General features: G+C 34.6%; 2 protein-coding genes across 3 annotated transcripts; one reads left to right on the top strand and one right to left on the bottom strand.

Annotated features, from left to right (window-relative positions):
• Positions 1-4,979: 4,979 nt before the first annotated feature.
• Positions 4,980-9,267, bottom strand: LOC106410300 (probable pre-mRNA-splicing factor ATP-dependent RNA helicase DEAH5). The gene is made up of 2 exons (XM_013850794.3): positions 5,996-9,267; positions 4,980-5,548 (listed from the first exon to the last, which is right to left on the bottom strand). The coding sequence occupies exons 1-2, from the start codon at positions 9,154-9,156 to the stop codon at positions 5,155-5,157; spliced, it is 3,555 nt and encodes a 1,184-aa protein (XP_013706248.1). The 5' UTR covers positions 9,157-9,267; the 3' UTR covers positions 4,980-5,154.
• Positions 9,268-17,636: 8,369 nt separating this feature from the next.
• Positions 17,637-20,286, top strand: LOC106410104 (inorganic phosphate transporter 2-1, chloroplastic-like). Of its 2 annotated transcripts, XM_013850598.3 has the most exons (4): positions 17,928-18,015; positions 18,092-18,825; positions 19,016-19,207; positions 19,298-20,286. In XM_013850598.3, the coding sequence occupies exons 1-4, from the start codon at positions 17,943-17,945 to the stop codon at positions 20,117-20,119; spliced, it is 1,821 nt and encodes a 606-aa protein (XP_013706052.2). In that variant the 5' UTR covers positions 17,928-17,942; the 3' UTR covers positions 20,120-20,286. The 2 variants fall into 2 exon arrangements, with proteins under 2 accessions (XP_013706051.2, XP_013706052.2); XM_013850597.3 differs by having other exon boundaries at positions 17,637-18,825.
• The last annotated feature ends 275 nt before the right edge of the window (positions 20,287-20,561 follow it).

Below are 20,561 nucleotides of genomic sequence, written 5' to 3' on the forward strand. Positions count from 1 at the left end.
TTTTTATCAAATAAAAATGCACCATATAAAATAAATTACTTCTTTTATTTATTTTTAGTTAAAGCACCTATATAAATAGCTTAATAAATAATTATATAAAATACATAAACCGCAATCACATTTTTTATCAAAATTTTATTTAAAATTTTATATTTATCACTAAATAAATAAATTTTGTTTTTACTTATATTAATATATTTATTTTATATTATTTTTTCTGTAAAAACATATTTTTAATCAAAACCGCACTTCTTTTTCTATCAAAACCGCACTACTTTTCTATTAAAACCGCACTTGTCCCGCAAACCGCATGAACCGCAGTTGAACCGTACAACAGTTTAATTTCGTCCCGCTTATATTACTAAATCCGCTGTTACCATTAGGACCCTGCATGTAACAACATCTCGTGCGTTCATTAACGACCCCGTCTATAACTTCGTTTTCTGTTTTTGAATTGCTTTTTGCTTATTTTTCTCAAATAAAGTATATGCTAAGAAATTTCTTTTAACCTAGAGTAACTAGATTATTAGGTTAACCTTTTTTAATTAGGTGAACATATTTAACATGTCTTCAAACTACTATACGAACAAAACACACACAGTGGCGGATCTAGAAATTCTTTTAATTGGAGGCACAATATTATAAAATTTAATATTAAAGTTTTAGAAAATATTATTTCCGTATCACTAAAATAGATGTTTTAGAAAAAAAAAATTGTTTCACAAAAATAGAAGTTTTATGTTTTCTATAAAAAAATTATAAACTTCAATAAAATTAATTGACTTTATTGAATTACTATTGGTTAAAAATTATTGAAACTTGAAAATTACAGAAAACGATACATTTAATATAATGATTTAATGTGTTTTCTTAATATGTGTGAAAACACTAGAAAATATATCTTTGTGAAACGGATGGAGTATTATATATTAGCCAAATAGTAATTAAATATTTCTTTTAAAGTATAATTCTTTTTTATTTTTTGTGAATCATCTTTATGTTCATGAAAAAATACTTAGGTTGTTTTAAAAATTTATTCTCTATCGACTCTAATATAAAAATAATTGAATAAAAATATGAAATAGTTTCAAAGAGCAAGAAGCAACAAAATCATACAAAACAAACCAAGAGCTCTTGGCCTAGTAGTAATGGAACTCCAGCTGGAGTGCCCGCCCTGGGTTTGAGTTGCCTTGGCCACCTTCCCGCCTATAACCGTGCGTGCCCGGATGGAAGGCCTCGTGGAGATTAGTCTGGGCTTACTGCCTGGGATCCTCCACGGATATCAAAAAAAAAAAAAAAAAAAAATCATACAAAACAAATTAAACACACAGAGAGAATAGATTACGTTTCATTCATTTAATGGGACCGCAAGAAACTAATATGGCAGGAAACAAAATGTTATATTAAAAGCTTCTGGCGAGGAAAATCGAACCTTCCTATTTCACACAAGCTAGAAACGGGGCACACTTAAACAACTGAGATATTTGACCAAAGAGCATGAACATTAAACACAAAATTTATATAATCAGCCGGGGGCACGTGACCCCGTACCCATCAACGTACGTCCCCCCCCCCCCCCCCCCCTGCACACACACACATATAACACTACGACTTGAACTGCCTTTTTTTTTTTTGAACTACTATTCTGAACTGCCTTTTTTTTAAACCAAAAGTATAATAGATGAAAATCACATTCGTTTTTACAACTGGTTCTGCACTAACTTATAGTATCAAATGACATGACACACCATTGATATTTTTGATAGAGCTATCATCTGTCTAACCCTCGAGGGCTTTATACATCAGACTTCTTTAAATCCTAGACTCTGAACATTGCAAAACAGAGATTACACACGAAAGAGTGATAAATCGGATTTCACAAAAAATACCACAACTCGTGATTAATCTTCATTTATAGCCTAGAAAGGTGAACAAATTGCATTATGGACTTCCACTAATGGAAAGCTGCATGGTCCAGTGCCAGGGGATAGTTTGACATATCTAATAATTGATCATAGAGATTTGAAAACCTGACATTAAAACTTGTAAGATCTGTATTGTATGTAATTATGTATAAAAACAAATAAGACTTGAAACCGAACTAGTATCTCCGAGTGTAACACTTCCAAAGGGAAAGGCTTGTGCTCTGTTTTAGAGAACCGCAATGCTGGTTTCTTGGGAGTAGACATATAGAGTCATAGATCCTTTGACCTGATTTTCATTGTAAACATTGTTATGGTTTTGAGAAGCAGACCATGCTCGTTCATTAACACCATCAGTGATTTGAAAAAAAAAGAAGTCTTGGTACAAAACATACTGATAATGGAGAGAAGCATGATTCTGTAACAAAGAATACTAGGTTAAGATCCGCGCCTTGCGCGGGATCAACATTATATATATAAATTATTTTATGTATTAAATATTTTTACATATTATCAAATAATAAATATATAATAAATAATTAAAAGTCAGTAACTATTAAAAATATAATTAAATTGGTGCGAACATATAAATCAATTGTATTAATCCAAAAATTTTTTTTATTTGATAGGATATGTTATTAAATTTAAATGATACTAACATAGATAATATATTTTAGTATATTTTTAATATTAATGTCTATTAAATGATGATTTCTACTCATATAGTTTTTTGATCATTTGTATCTTTTATAGAAAAAAATTTAAATTACTGATAACAAAATTTTCATTGTGGGATTAATAGTTTTAGTAATTTATAATTTAAAAAAAAATAAGTTGTCAATGATCGTTCAAAACTTTTATCAAAAAAATTGTTCAAAGTAAATTTTGAAACTAAAATATTGTATTTTATATGGTTTATAGTTTAATTTAAAACGATATATATATTAATCTTATTAATTAATTAAATTAGACTTTTTACTTATATAATTTTTGTAATCATTTGTATTTTGTCATAACAAAAATTTTAAACCATGAATCATAAAATTTGAATGTGAGACTTTTAACAGTTTTAGTAATTTATAGCCGTTTGTAAAAATTCAAAATATAACATATACATAAAAATCTAAAATTTTATTATATGGTTATTGTGGTTGTTTAATAGCTTAAAATTAAACAAATAAGATAGAAGATACACTATTTTTTATCAAATTTTTATTATTCAAAATCATTAATTGCCATATATACTTTAGCCACATTAGGCAATTCCGTAAATTTTATTTAAGGAAATAATAAAGTACATTAATGATGAATTTATTGTTAGTTTAATAAAAAACTTATTATATAATTAGATGGACCAACATATTTCTCTAATGATTCTAAGAATCATTATAGTGATGACATGTGGCTACAAAAAAAAGTTGTAATGCTTCTCAAATAATATATTGGGGATTATGGAGTGTCTTCACCAACACTACTAATAAACAAGAAACAGAAGTCATCCTATCTCAGCAGAATTATGTCAAACTCCAATCACACTCGTGTTGTATCCATGTCACATGCGCTTGCTGCCTCATTTGAACATCTGAAACAGACTATTTTTTTTCTTGAACAACATGATAATGGGGCCGTTAGTTTAACCGTCTGTCATCTCCATCCAGATGATCCATTTATATGATCTATTCAGATGATCCATTCAGATTTTTGAGACTGTTTGTTTGTCCATCGAGATGGTTCATCTAGATGAATCATCTAAATGAATTTTATGTTTGTTTCTTTCATTTCCATTCAAATGAGTTCAGTAAACAAATTACCAAGATACCCTTGTCTTGATTTAATCATATGTTAAAAATTATTACAATAATAACTTCTAATACACAAAAAAATTGATAAACATGTATTTGAAAAAAAACTTTAGAGTTTCAAACTAAAAGAGTATTAATAATAAACCGACTGTAACTTCGGTTTTGGCGAAAAACAAATTTTTTCGGTTTTGGCGAAAAACGAATTTTTTCGGTTTTGACGAAAAACACGATTTTTTTATTTTGACGGGAAAACGAGATTTTTCGATTTTGGCAGGAAAATACAATTTTTGGTTTTGGGGAGAAAATGTATTTTTGCGGTTTTGGCGGAAAAACGAGATTTTTCGGTTTAAGCGGGAAAACGCGTTTTCGGTTTTTCCGGGAAAACGAAAAACGAGATTTTTTTGGTTTTGGTGAGAAAATACAATTTTTGGTTTTTGCGAGAAAACATGTTTTGTGGTTTTGGTGGGAAAACACGTTTTTGCGGTTTTGACGGGAAAACGAGATTTTTGGTTTTTGCGGGAAAACAAGTTTTTAGGTTTTTGCGGGAAAACAAGATTTTTCGGTTTTGGCAAGAAAACGACAATTTTCGGTTTTGGCAGGAAAACATGTTTTCCGATTTTGGCGGGAAAACGTGTTTTTGCGTTTTTGGCGTGAAAACACGTTTTTGTAGTTTTAGCATGAAAACGCGTTTTTCGGGTTTCGCGGAAAATGTGTTTTGGCGGGAAAATATGTTTTTTGCGGTTTTCACGAGAATCAGTTTTGGCGGGAAATACATTTTGATGAGAAAACACATTTTTCGGTTTTGGCAGGAAAACACGTTCCGGCGGGAAAACATGTTTTTGTGTTTTGGCGGAAAATGTGTTTTGGGGTTTTGGCGTGAAAATGTGTTTTTGTGATTTTGGCATGAAAACACGTTTTTGCAATTTTGTGCAGAAATGCAGTTTTAGGGTTTTGGCATGAAAAATTTAATTTTAGGTTTTCGCAGGAAAATGCGTTTTTGTGGTTTTGTCGGTTTTCGTGTGTGACAAAATGATATTATTTTTATGTTTGTAATTTGTGAATTACATCAGGGACATAATAGATATTATACCATATTAAATGAAATATCTCCATTCAAATGGTCTCCAAATTGGATCAACTGAATGAACTTTAAAATTAAACTTAAATTTCCGAAAGTCATCCGGATGATAAGTTACACTTTTAATGCCTAAACGAATAAAACTCTCCATCCATATGGAGAAACGAACGGGCCAAATGTGACAAATAATGTCTTCCAAAATCACATACATGTCAAGAAAAACACGAGTCTTTTACTCATCCAGCATACTGTTAGTTTTTAGCTTTGAATACATGAGAAAGATGGAAAAAACAGGAGGACATTTGAGGATTTGCGTAATAAACCAAAGGAAGAATAAAACTTGAAGTCTCTCTCAAGCACGTCTTTTACTGAGACGCCATGAGTTGGGCTCGTGATAACGATCATACAAAGGCTCTATGCGTTCCTGGCGCTTACGCTTGCTCATATGGGTTGGATCAGCCACTTTGAAAAACCTTGGAGCTAGCTCAACAAGCCACTTCGGGTCAATCACGGTCACCTCTCGCATGTACTCCTTGGTCGTCATCACAAGATCGTGATATATCACCCAATCTGGTTGTCTCTGGAACAATGCACTGCTCGGGTGTATGTAAACCGGTTGATTCTCCACTAGCGTCCTGTAACCTTCCTGAGGATCTTTTCTTGCTCCATGGAAGAAGAATCCTGCTGTGATCGCTTTCCTTATCTTCGTGAAGTTCTTTCCCGCACTCACCACTTCTAGTTTATATCTGTAAACATCAAAATCACACGTTTAGAAACTGGAATTGTAACATACTAGCAAACTTAAGTTCGATGCTAGTTTAGGTTAGTTTATCAAAATCACACTTTAGAAGACTCGACTTGTCAACCACTAGCAAACTTAAGGTCGATTCTAGTTTAGGTCAGTTACTTAATCAAACCCAGACGCTAAGAGACTGGACTTGTCAAACACTTATAAACTTAAGGTCAATGCTACTATAGCTTAGTTACTTATTCAAAATCAGACTTCAAGAGACTCGGCTTGTCACACACTAACAAACTTAAGGTCAATGCTAGTTTAGGTTGATTATCACACTTAAGAACTTAAGACCAATGCTAGTTTAGTTTAGTTTAGTTACTTAGTAATAATCAGACATTAAGAGACTCGACTTGTCACACACTAACAAAATTAAGGCCAATTTGGTTTAGTTACTTACTTGTCCATAATGCTGAGAAGCTGTTTCCTCACGTCTTGAGCACGTCGTAGTGATCTTGACTGTATGAAGTTCTCAAAACACCATGGACCTGAGAAGTTCTTAGCTTTCCAAGCTTCATATACAGCTAGCAATGTCAAGTGGTCACCTTCAGGCTGGAAAAACTTTGCCCTCTTCTGGTCTGCTTGAGCTTGCTTCTCCCTCGGTCTATAAAATATGTTTCCCGTCTGGATCATAGCAATCATCGTCAAAATCTCATCGCTGCACCCAAGATCCACACTCGCCAGCAACATTTTAGATAGCGGTGGTTCAAGAGGAAACTCAGCCATTTTTCTACCAAGCTTTGTCAACAGTCCTTCCTCATCCAAAGCTCCCAGGCTGTACAACTGTTCCATAGCAGAGATCAACGCCTGCGGTTGGGGTGGATCCATGAAATCAAACGACAACAGGTCATTAATACCCATTGCTTTCATGGTCAGGGTTGTCATTCCAAGGTTAATCCTCTGGATTTCAGGGATTGATGTAGGAGGCATCTCATTACGGTATGCGCTCTCTGTGTAGAGACGGTAACATTTCCCTGGACCAGTACGGCCAGCGCGTCCAGCCCTCTGCTTCGCCGATGCCTGTGAGATTGGAGTTATGACAAGCGATTCTAGTCCTTGCTTTGGATTATACACGTTCTGCTTTGCAAACCCAGGATCAACAACATAATAAATTCCATCTATTGTCAAAGACGCTTCTGCAATATTTGTAGCTACAACCACTTTCCGGGTACCAGGAGGAGGAGGATCAAATATTCTAGACTGCATTTCACTAGGGAGGGCACTGTAAACAGGAAGTATGATGAGTTCAGGAACGTTTTTACCCAGATTTTTCATCCTCTCGTACAGAGACTGGCATGCAGAATCGATTTCTTCCTGACCCGTCAAGAAGAGAAGAATGTCACCCTCTGGCTCAGTCAAGTGAATCTGAAGAACTGTGATCAGAGCTGCATCCAGGTAATCGCTTTCTGGCTGTTTGGTATACAGAATCTCTACAGGGAAGGTTCTTCCAGGAATTGTAAAGATGTTGCAGTTGAAGAAATACCCAGAGAATTTCTCTGCATCCAATGTGGCGGATGTGACAATCAGACGAAGGTCAAGCCTGCGTTTCAACAGCTTCTTTAGAAGACCAAACAACACATCAGTGTGAATTGTCCGCTCATGAGCTTCATCAAGCATTATAACAGAGTACTGAGAGAGGTTTTCATCAATCAGAATCTCCCTTAGAAGCATACCATCAGTCATGTACTTGATCACCGTATCTGGTCCAGTACAATCCTCAAACCGAATTGCATATCCTACTTCCTCTCCCAAACGACAACCAAACTCCTCAGCTACTCTCTTTGCAACAGACATTGCTGCAACCCTACGAGGCTGAGTACACCCAATCTTTCCTTTCGTTGTGTAACCTGCTTCTGCAAGATACTGAGTAACTTGTGTCGTCTTCCCTGACCCAGTCTCACCAATGACCACCAAAACTTGGTTGTCGTGCACAGCCTGTATCAGCTCCTTCTTCAGCTTGTATATAGGAAGGCTCTCCCTTTGCTCCTGGATAGAAAGCTTTGATCTTTGTCCAAAAGTTGGAGTTTTACCGAAAGCATCCTTCTTCCACTCAGGCATGTCATAAGCAGATAACCCGACACCTCTAAGCTCCTGAGCAAGATGCCTTTCACCAGTTTCAGGCATAGGGTCTTCCCAAGGACGATTCAGATCCTTGGGGATGGAGTCAAGCATTGTTCTCTGCTGCTGTTCCCTCATTTCTCTCCTCTCCTTGGTGAGCGCAGACTGAAGCGCAGCAGCACGACTCAAGGAACCTTCTGGATTTTTGAAGATCTTAACAGGAGACATGTCAACAGAGTACCTGGTCTGCCCTTGTAAAAAAGCAGGTTCTTCTTCATTCATCTCAATCTCAAGCTCTTCTTCAGCACCTTCCTCCTGATAAAGCATCCCATCTCCATCCTCATCGTAATCAGGAAACTCACTCGCTTTCAAGGCACCAGCAGCAATGAGCTGTTTCGCTTCCCATCTCTCAGGGGAACTCATCTTCTTCAATGGCCTACGTGAAGGCGCGACATTACTCTCCTCAACAATCCGAATCCCTGAAATCCCAGTCTTGGTGACTTGCCCATCCTTTGTTCTATACGACGGATTACTCCTCCCTAAATCATCATCATCTGACGGCTTCTTCAGCGGGATCAAGTCTCTCCCCGTGTTCTGATCAACGTCCTTCATGGAAAGACTGTACTTGCCACCCTCTTTAATGGATACTACTTTGACGTAAACTTCCATATCCCGCTTCACCACACTCTCAGCCCTATCAACCCTTCTAGTAGCCATCTGCGAAACATGGACCAAACCTTCTTTCCCTCTAAACCTATCAAACTGAACAAAGCAGCCAGAGTCCATCACCCTAGTCACTCTTCCTTTGTATACCTGATACAGCTCAGGCTCATTCGCACCAGTGTACTCATCCTGCACACCACGATCTCTACGCCTATCACTTCTTCCCTCTCCTCCTTCATCATCGCCACGTGATCTCCCCCTATGCCTATCACCTCTTTCATCATCTCCACGGTCTCTTCCTCTATGCCTATCTCCTCTTCTATCATCATCACCACGGTCTCTTCCCCTATGCCTACCACTTCTTCTATCATCACCATCTTCATCTCCACGATTCCTATCTCTATGCCGATCCCTTCTATCATCTCGATCCCTATCCCTACCGGAACCTCTCCGATTCCGATCCTCCTCTCTCTGTCTCTCCTGAGCTTCCCTCTCAATCTCCTTCTCGAGCTCCTTGACCTTATCCTTAGTATCCCTAATCGCCAAGCCTTTGAATCTCCCTTTTTCTCCGCCATCTTCTTCCACATCGTCGGACTTGGGCTGCGGAGGGTAGATCCCGTGGATTACGGTTAACAGCGAGCGGACGAAATAGTCAGGAAGCTCTGCGCCGTCCTTCTTAAGCTTCTTGTCGAGTTCGTCGGAGGTCTCGGAGTTGCGGCCGAGATGGATGATATACTCGGCCAAATCCTTCGGCGCTTGACCTAGATGCGTCTCTAACTCGTTGCAAATGTTGGAGACGAGAGATAGATGGTTTAGCTTGTTCAACTCTTTCTTCTCCATGGCAGTATGAAACACAAGATGAATCGAATCGAAGAACAAGTTGGTATTTATCGATTTCTAGGGTTTCCTTTTTACTCTGATTTTTTTTCTTTTGGTTTCTTCTGTTTAATTAAATTAGCCGACTCTTCCCAAAACGCATAGTTTTAATTAAAAGGTGTTTCCTTTTTATGGTTTTGTTGTAATTGGGCAGAGATGCAAATCCTACTTCTGCTTTGCTTTACTTTTTTTTGTGGGTTCTATCTTTGTAAAAGCCCAATAATTCCATGTTATTACTTGTATGAAAGTTTGATTTTTTTTTTTTTTTGGATGAAATTTGAAATTTATTGATCAACAATCTGAAATTTTTACAAATGATGAAGAGTTGTTAAATGTCTAAGGTGCAAATGAGAAACAAATCAAAATACTAAAGAGTAACTTGAAACCATCTTCTTAGCAACCTTTCCAATTTGTGGCCATGAGTGTATCGCAAAGAACAAATGCGGTTTCGTAGTGCCTTGTCTATGAATCTTCTTAATTGATCAGTCTGAATCCCTCGATGCTGATGACGCCTTGAGATGAAAGTTTGATTTTGAAAGAAAGAAGAAACAATTTACAGCTAATGGACTTACACATATTTTATAAGAAGATTTCCATAATTTTTTTGGCAAAAAAAAATTATACATATTTTATTTATAATTCAAATATTTTTATTATGATATGGAACATTTGTTTACAAATTATTTGGGTCAAATATTTGTTTGCAATTATGTTGATCTACAAGAAGTACACAATCATGATTTATTGAGGCAGTTGAAAAACATTTTTTTGCTTGTAACTGTAAATTCAAAAATTTGGATTCAAACTCTAATTATGTGGGATGTCTGTTTTTTAGATTCTAACATTTGATTTGGTCTAGTGTACGATTAAACAACTAAATACTATATGTATATAATAAGAGAAATACTCTAGAATAGCATTAAAAAAGTTATGGTCACAAAATAGACCACAATGAAAAAAATGATCAAAATGTTTCATTAAAAAAATAAATATACATGTATAATCCTAGGATTAACTAATTCAAACCTTAGGGTTTAGAGTTAGGTGGAGATTTGAGATTGAGGTTTAAAATTTTATAAAATAAAAAATAAATATTAAAAATTTGAAAATAAAAAATTTTAAAATAGTTTCAAAAAGTATTTTTGAATTACAAAAAAAAATCGAAAAAAAATTATAAAAAAGTTCGAATTTGAAAACATATAATCTAAAACTATAAAAAAAATTTCTTTTTTTCAATTTTATTTTTTATTTTTTTATTTTTTTAATTTTTTTTATATCTATGATATTGGTGTCGTTTTACCTATTAAATGAAACATTTTGGTCATTTTCTTCTTGTGGTCTATTTTTGTGACCAAAACTTGAAAATGATCTATTTAAGAGAATTGTCCTTATATCTACTCTATTAAAAGAGAGTCCTAAATTTATCTACCATAAAAGTTGTCATTAAGTTTTGGACCCTTTGAAGTCTGTTAGAAAGTTGCTTTATTTATGGACCATTTCAAGTTTGTTACAATTTAATTATTATATAACACGCTGCTATTACAAATGAAACCGAATAACTAAAATTAAACCGCTATCTATTAAAAGTAAACCAATATATTGACACGAATTAATTTAAATCGAGACCGAGTGTTATATACAATTTTTTATCTATACAATAACTCTCATTGGACCTCTTATCGTATAGATGATACTTGGCGCCTTTTATACTCTTTGCTTCTAAGTTGATTGATTCTGATATCTTACAAACATCATCATCATACAAAGACATAAATATGTTTTATTCTCTTTGCTTCATAATTAGATTATCAATGCAATAACTCTTATTCGATCTCATTTTCATATAGATAATAGTTGGCTCCAAATTGGCTGATTCTTTCTTAGATTTAGAGAAACCTGGCATTATGAACACAATATTGTCAGTATATAAACTTCAATCATCTCATGTTCACTATTTTACGTTTTAACATCTAATAAGATTAGAACTTAGATATCATATGTATTTTTGAATTTAAATAATATTCATATCTACCAATTCTGTAAATATAATCCTTACCTAGAAGAACATTTGAAAGATATCATTGAGAAAAGATTTGATCAAATCTACACTAACTTGACTTCCACACCAAATAATCGATAACAACTTGATAGGATTTGATTCAAACTGTATATTCGAAAAAAGTTGATATTAAATTTTCAACAAGATTTACCTCCTTATATTACGACCTCCCTATTAGTCATGGTCATATTATCCGAAACCCGAAAACCGAACCAAAAAACCAAGACCGAAACCGGACCGAAAGTTACAAAAAACTGAATGGTTCCTATATTTCTAAATCCAAAAAACAGAAACCGAACCGAGACCAAACCGAGAACCGAACGGGCACCCGAATATTTGAATATATTAAAAATATTAATTATTTTAAAATATAATATATATAAAATTTAATTTATAAATAAAATATATAAAAAAATCTAAACTACCCGAATAACCCGAGTATTTTTCGGGTTTAACTCGGCTTTTCGGGATTTTTGGGCTTTAAACCCAAACCAAACCCAAATTATTTGTAATGCGGTCCCACTTCGGATTTTATAAAAAAATAGAAATCCGACCCGAGCCCGACATTATGCGAACTGAACCGATCCAAAAAATGACCGGTTCCTAAACGTTTCCCAACCCGAATAACCCAAAAACCGAATAAACCGAACCGACCCGAACCGCCCGAATGCCCATGACTACTCCCTATTACTCAATTTTCCATCTACATTCATAATCTTGCATATCTTAACTCCGTATAACAACCCCAACAAAATATGTTAATCAGAGTATGCCATCCATTCTTTTAAAAATGGAAATTGTAATATACTCAGAACATTCATTATACCTAATCGTTTGCACATCACTATAAATAAGCTTCCATCAATTTATTCTTTCTACACCCGCGATACAAAAAAAACTTAGACTCATATGGCTATGGTTACCTCAGACACGATCACTTTGCTAAACGATGTCAAACCATACAAACCAACTTGGAAGGTTGAAGTAAAAGTCTTGCATTCATGGATACTCTTCTTAGCTGCAGTTCTTACTCGCAGATAAGACCGTTCATAATCACAAATAAGACAGTAAGTTTTTCTATTTTATCATTTCGGTACTGGTTTAAATGAATATCTAAACTGAGATTTATATCCTCTGTGAATGTAGGGTGTTAAGATAATACATTGTACCTGCAAGAGACTTTTCTTAGCTCGTGTTCAGAAACTTCAGGTTGGACAATGGAGGTTCATTGAAAATTTCTCACTGACCGCAGCTGCCGGAAAGTACCAACCGACGAGTCATAAGTATAAAATGGCCATCATAAGTAACTCCAACATCACCAATTCCTCCCTAAAAACTGATGATAATTTTTTTTATCACTAACCTCTTCCACAGAAATCATTAACAGTAATATTGATTCAAATTTTTTGATTGGTAACTCATAAATGTTTTCCTTATAACGTTTTATGCTTCGGGTTATATGAACTAATCTTATTATTTTTTAATAATGTTGTTGTAGATGTTATTGGTTAAGCTATAAATATTGGGGATATCCAGGTTGTGTTTGTGCAAGGTAAAGAAACAAAGAAACTTGAACTAACTTTGACAGATACGGAATAAGTTATATATTACCTTTTGCAAATATATATTTCATATATTATATAGGCGTGTGTTTTAATATGTTAATCTTCTTATACAGCTATCATCAATTAGCACGTTGTCTTTGGAATCGGTTTGTGGAACACATGTTGTATGCATACGAAGTTGGTCAAGTTTACAAGGGCATGTTGTCTACTAATCGATTAGTATATATATATTATAATGTAATTTTGAGTCACTTTATAATTTGTTTTTTTTTTCAGGACAAGTTCAGACTACAAATGCGTTTGATTCTTCCACAATTGAAATAAACATGTTGCGGATATATGAGATTGATTTTGCTTCTGGTATTTTGAAATATGAGTTTTCCTTATCTAAAACTCATTTTCTCAATTCTCCCTCTGATCCAAACGTTTTAATATCCCATACTCGATCTATCAATTCTCCTTTTGATCTACACTGTTTGTATATCTTTTTTTTTGTGTACCTCACGGTTTGTATATCTATATCCACAAAAAGATGAACAAACCTATTCTTAAAACATTTCATATCCAATTAAGTTTAAAAGTAAGGGTGAAGATTATAACCTTTGTTTTTTTGCCAATTGATAGATTAAACCTCATGCATGTCTTCATAAACAAATAAATTGTAGATGAGAAGATGGATTTATTCGTAGATTGTATCTGTCTAGATGAGAGAAATTTTAGATCGGACCATCGAAGCAGAGAGAGAGACACGAAGAAATTGAAGATTTGAAACTTTACATCAACAATAATTAGTTAAACAAAAGCTATTCACTTTACACGTTTTTTCCCGAAATAAATTCCGTTACACTTTGGGCTTAAAACTATATGTTTATATGTTAAATTGTATTGGGTTAATAATTGGGCTTAATTCATAAACAAATTAGTTAGCCCAATCCTTTTTATCTTCTAAGTAAATCCATAAAATCTTGGGTCATATATATTTGATCTTTTTAACAACTAAAATAACTAGTAATATGTCATATGTATTTCTTTACATAGTTTAATTAAATACTATAAATAAATAATAATAATTTATATCAAAGAAAATAAAATTGAAATTTATCGAGTTTTAAAAATATAATTTATAAACAAAACATCTAAAACTAAAAGAAATAAAACACCATGTACCGCACTTTAACTTTTTGCATTAAAAAAAACCCCACCATGTACAACATATTTATAACACCATTACAATTCAATATATGTACGGACATATATTATATAGAAGTCAATAACAGAAAAAATATTATATACATATATTATATACCACTAAATATATATAATAATTAGAAGAATAATATACGCGCACAGCGCGGCTCTATCTCTAGTAATCTTATAAAACCGAGATCTACTTATTTTTTTCAAATAAATAAAGTCGTCGAGTAGTTTGTTTATCATGTTTTTTATGCAAACCTTAATTTCATTCAATTAAGTTCAGTTTGTTGGTTCCTTCTTCTCCAACCGAAACCAATGGAACATGAAGATGATTTGAAGAACAACGCTTGTTTCTAGATAATATCGATTTCTAGGGTTTTCTTTTGACTTTGCTATTTTTTTTTTGTTTCTTCGCTCTGAAAGGAACTAATCGGCCGACTCTTTCGAAACACTGCATTTTGTGGACATTTTCTTGTATGGACGTTTTTCTTGTTAAAACTAGGAAGATGCAAATTATTTTTGTGTTTGCTTCTTTTTTCCTTTTGGGGTTTAGTATTTGCAAACCCAATAACATTATATTATGACTTCTCTATATATGAAAGTTTGATTTTGAAAAAAAAAACAATTTATAGTTAATGGGTGTTTATAAATCTTGTAATTGTAGTAATACTAGAGGGTTGTCTTTGTTTTGCCTAGGAGTTTATCTTCATCATATATTTTGATTTTTAATTTGAAGATTTCAGTTTCATACTATCTATAATATTATTTTTGAATTGAATTTGCTGATTTATCGTATTCTCCATAATTTTAGGTTTAGTCATATTTTATGCTTTATTATTAATCATAATAAATAATTTTAGAATTTAGCTGATAATTTATCATTATCTTCAGAATAATAAAAAATTATAACAATAATATTATAGTGAAATCAATATTATATTTATTTTAGTATATTAAAATATTATATATATATATATATATTTATATTATATTTGGTTTAGTAATATTAAACCGACTCAATTTTAATATACAGATAATTTTAAGATAAATTTACTAGGACAATCAAAATCATTCATTGTGATAATTTTTGAAAAATTTGGCAAATGTTTTATAAATATTTATACTATTATTTGCAAAATTATTTTTTTGCTCTCGCGTTAAAAGTTAGAACGTTTAAAGTCTTTATTATCTTTAATAAATAATTAGATTATATTTGTTAATATATAATTATCCATAAATTAAAAATGAATTTCATAACTTAATATTCATCATAATCTAAAAAGTAACTATATTATGTTATCCAAAAGTATTTTGCATCATAATATTTTTGATAGACCATGAATTTTACCTATTATTAGCCTTGGTATATAAGTGTTTTAAGGTATATTTACTACGATATAGAGTCTATTTAAAGTAATTACAGGTTCATGTACTTACTTGAAGAAAATGATGTATTTGGAGCAATTTAGAGATTTTTTGAGAGCTTTGCTGGAAATAGAGAAAAAGTCGATTATTTGTCAGAATATCAACCGACGATCACCATGAACAATCGGTCGATGAATGACTCGTATCATCGATCGACGGCGAAGCCACCCACGAGTTAATGACAAAATTAGAAGATTGCAAGTTTCACAAAGTTCCAATAATTACATTTTGAGTCTCTGACCGCCTGTTAGGCTATTTGTTAGGATTTTGTATTATTTTAGAGGCAGACTTGCCTAGAAACCATTTTAGACCTAGTTTGGAGAGAAGCAAGAAGCCACCATTGGAGGGAGAGAGCTTAGGATTGGAGAGATAGATCTGAACTACAAAACATGGAAGATTTTGAACTCTTTTGCTTTCATTTACTTTATTGCTTACTCTTTATTATTCATTTATTTAAGTATTATTCAGACCATCATAACCATAACCATGTGCTTTATAAAAATATGTCCGAGTAGTCTTACTGTTAGATTTAGGGTTCTCAATAGGTTGATAAATGTATTACTAACTTAAACTGTTGCTAGGGTGTTTAAAAATATAGTTCTTTCATCTAGTTGCTCTTAAAGCTAAGTTTAAGATTGATCACCCTTCAAACTTAGATCTTAGGATTAATTGAAAATAAGCCATCGCTTGACTCAATACCTGAAAATAACTAGCATGATCTAACTGACTAGATACACACGAGAGTTGGTGTAATAAGTTAGAGAATATAAATCAAACATGTCCGTAAAGCTTTCTGGAAGAAGCATCGATCGACACAACGATATATCTGTCGATCGATATTTTAAAAGGTGTATCGATCGATATTCTTTATGAATCATCGATTGACATTTTCTCGCGATTAACATACGAGAGTTGAAATCCGAGATCCAGATTAGATAATCTAATTGATTATATCTGAGTTTAAATTCAAGAACAATTAATATCAATAAACCCCTACAATCCCAAATTAAGTTATTTACTTATCATACATGTACCTGAATCTAGCTATTCACCCAACTGATAACAAGCTCAAATTAAACCAATCGAACAATTACTTTGCTCACCAATTCATTTACTGCTTTAAAACCTATTAATCTAACCTTATTTCAAAGACTATAAATCTATTGTATAATCTTAAAGTCTATGTGGATTAGATCCCTAAATACTACATCTGAACCTCTTATTTGAGAGAGTAATTCATTCATTAGGGTAATTTGAGCGATATCAATTTTTAAAGTATATATAAATCCATGTATACATTCACCAAGTTTATTTTACGTAATAAAATATATTTTCTTGAAATAATTTTTTGTATCGTATATAATTTTTTAATATTTAATTAATTATTAAATATTTCAAAATTATGCAAATAATTAATTCTGTTGATTTTTAATTGATAATATATCTATTTTTTAAAAAAATTAAAATTGTTAAGCCCGCAAGTGCGAACAAAACACCTAGTAGTATTATGTATGAGCAATTCTTTTTGTAGTTGCATTTTTTTTTTATCTCTTTTCACTAATTTGTTAATTGAAAAATAAATCAGTTTTAGTTTTGCTATACTTAACTAAATTTTCTAATATAAATGTAGAGATGATTTAAAAGGTATGATTTAAAAGCAATATTAATTGACATAAAGCAATATACTAGGAGAACTTGAAATTTGAGTTATTGCTTTATGCGTTTAAATTTTAGGCGGAAGTAATGTCTATCATTGATGATGTAGGTTCTCCTATGCTAGATGAAACCAATTTTGGGTGGCATGATGAGGTAAAAGACAATTGTGTTAAAAAGTTTGTGCGGATGTTGAAAGTGAAGAAAACAAAATACTAGATACGTCTCGTTCGCCAAGAAACCGATACATAAATCAACCAAACATATGTTTATCTAACACACAGTTGAAACCGAAATCAACATAATTAAATTACTAAACTGGATTCACGAAAGATTCCAAGTGATAGAATATATTTCAAAGAAAATAAAACCCAATGGAGAGATTATTGATCTGAGAAATCTAATCAAGCTTCTGTGACAAGCAAACAGAATGTCATAAGAGAAGATAGTGTCACCTAACTTTTAATAACATGAAGAAGGCATCGTATAAGTTCATTTCAGATATTTTATGGAAAAAAACATTATGAAAAAAAAATAAAAAATTATACCACGTTCAAAATAGAAAAAGCTAAGAAGTGTCACCTAATTCTCTTCTTTAACTACATCCAAAGAACAAAAATTCCCTCCTTTTTCTACTTTAGAAGTGGGTATTTGCGAGGTCCAGAAGCCCAACTAAACGAGCTTCTCTCTCTCTCTACTGTTTACTCAACGCTCCACAAGAACCACACAAATTCATAACGCTTATGCTAACACAAAGAAGCATCCAAACTCAATCCTCTCACCTCCACCTCACGTTCCCCGGCGCCACCACCACTACTAACTCTCTCTCTAGTCTCCTGAAATCAAATTCCACCATGCAACACCATTTTCTTCATTATCAACATCACCAACATATTCTTCACCATCCTTGGCCCATATCCCATCTCTGTAGATTCCCATCTCTCTACCTTCTCCTCATCTTCTCCTCTTGACTCTAATACATCTAATTCCTTCTTCTTCCCAGACATGACTCTCCCTTATGGTTTCTCTTCGGTTAGGAACCACTCGCTTATGCTTAAGACTTCTCACCTCTGCTTACCTAGATCAGCTATCGGTTGTTTCTCTCCCAAGGAATCTCCTTTCTTCAAGAAGAACAGTGCCATATTCCTTTCTCCTCAGAAACACACTAAACTCGTCTGCCCTTTAGCTAGCTTCTCTTCTTATGCTGAGGGAGATGAGCAACACCATGGCGATCAACAGATACAGAATTCTCACGACTCTTCCACCAATTCGAACGAATCAGATGGTAAAGATAATCCGGAAGCTACTGGCGACTTCTCTGGAATGGCTAATGCCTTTAACATCTCGTCCAAAACAGCCAGGGCAATCACCATAGTCATCGCCTTCTCCACTCTCTCTTTACCACTCTTCATGAAATCCCTGGGACAAGGACTCGCTCTCAAGACCAAGATTCTCTCCTACGCGACACTACTCTTCGGTTTCTACATGGCGTGGAACATCGGAGCTAATGATGTGGCCAATGCCATGGGGACTTCTGTTGGATCCGGAGCCCTAACAATCCGGCAAGCTGTGATCACGGCTGCAGTTCTTGAATTCTCAGGTGCCCTCTTGATGGGAACTCACGTGACTAGCACGATGCAGAAAGGGATTCTCATGGCTAATGTGTTCCAAGGGAAAGATATGTTGCTCTTCGCTGGTCTTCTCTCTTCCTTGGCTGCAGCTGGAACTTGGTTGCAGGTTCCCATCTTCCTCACTAGTTTCAATAAATAGATTTAGTAAAGTTAGTACCTTTAAGTATGGCAATGACAAATGATACAAGTACAGAACCTAATCGCAGTGCATGAAAAACATTTATGCTTCTTCAAAACGATACAAGTAGAGAACCTAATGGTGAAAACGATTGTGTAATATTGTGAATTTTTCACAGGTGGCTTCTTACTATGGATGGCCAGTATCAACAACTCACTGTATCGTCGGGTCAATGGTTGGGTTTGGACTGGTATACGGTGGAGCGGGTGCCGTATTCTGGGGTTCTTTAGCTAAAGTGGCTTCATCTTGGGTGATCTCTCCTGTAATGGGAGCTCTAGTCTCCTTTCTAGTCTACAAATGCATCAGGAGAGTAAGTAAACCAAATCAATCTTTCTACTTACTTAAGTCAAGCTCATGCTTTCTATTACCTTTAGCAAACTCTTCTTTTGCTCCTATGCAGTTTGTTTACAGCGCACCAAACCCAGGTCAAGCCGCCGCCGCCGCAGCCCCCGTCGCCGTGTTCGTAGGCATAGCAAGCATTTCCTCAGCCGCATTCCCTCTAAGCAAGACCTTCCCCATAGCTCTATCACAAGCCTTAGCCTGCGGAGCAGCAGGAGCCATAATCTTCGACAGAATCATCCGCAACAAGCTCGGCCACCTCCTAGCGAAAACCAAACCACTCGACACGGCCCAAACCCAGCCCAAAGACATAGGCTTCCTCTCCGAGATCGCAGGCCCAACAGGCACGCAGCTGAAGATAGTCTACGGAGTCTTCGGCTACATGCAAGTCCTCTCCGCCTGCTTCATGTCCTTCGCCCACGGAGGCAACGACGTCTCCAACGCGATCGGCCCCTTAGCCGCGGCGTTGAGCATCCTCCAACGAGGAGCAGGCGCCGGAGGAGGAGGAGAGATCGTGATCCCGATCGACGTGCTCGCGTGGGGAGGGTTCGGGATCGTCGCGGGGCTCACGATGTGGGGGTACAGAGTGATCGCGACGATCGGGAAGAAGATCACCGAGCTTACGCCGACGAGGGGGTTCGCGGCGGAGTTCGCTGCGGCGACGGTTGTTCTGTTCGCGTCGAAGTTGGGGCTTCCGATATCAGCGACGCATACGCTGGTTGGGGCGGTGATGGGGGTTGGGTTCGCGAGGGGGCTTAATAGCGTGAGGGCGGAGACGGTGAAGGAGATCGTGGCTTCGTGGCTTGTTACGATTCCTGTGGGGGCTACGCTCGCTGTGGTCTATACTTGGGTTTTCACCAAAATCTTATCTTTTGTGTTGTGAGACTGAATGAAGGGCATGAGAGTGGTCTTCATCTTCTTCTATGTTGTTGGCTTTGATTGATTCGAATTCTAAAACCTTAAAACTGTATGTGGAGATTGTTCCCTCCTTGTGATTCTGATGTTTTCACCAATCGGTGAAGTCTCAATGTATCGGTAAGGTTATGGGCATTTATAATTGGGTCCGAGAATAACTAAACCTGAATCGAGAATTTCAAATATGTATCGCTTCAAAATGTATTTCCGGTTTAAAGTATTACATGAATTCAATCTAATCTGAGACGGACATTACACATTTGAAAACTTTTAAAACTCAAATTTTGGAAATATTTAAAGAAAATCCAAAAAGTTAGCATAAAATTCTAAATTAATATTCAAAATAAATATCTAAATTTTTATTTTATTTTTATTCGAAGGCACCACTAAATAAAGTTCAATTCAAAAAA

This window comes from Brassica napus, chromosome C7 (genome assembly GCF_020379485.1).
Source record: "Brassica napus cultivar Da-Ae chromosome C7, Da-Ae, whole genome shotgun sequence".
Taxonomy (NCBI): domain Eukaryota; kingdom Viridiplantae; phylum Streptophyta; class Magnoliopsida; order Brassicales; family Brassicaceae; genus Brassica; species Brassica napus.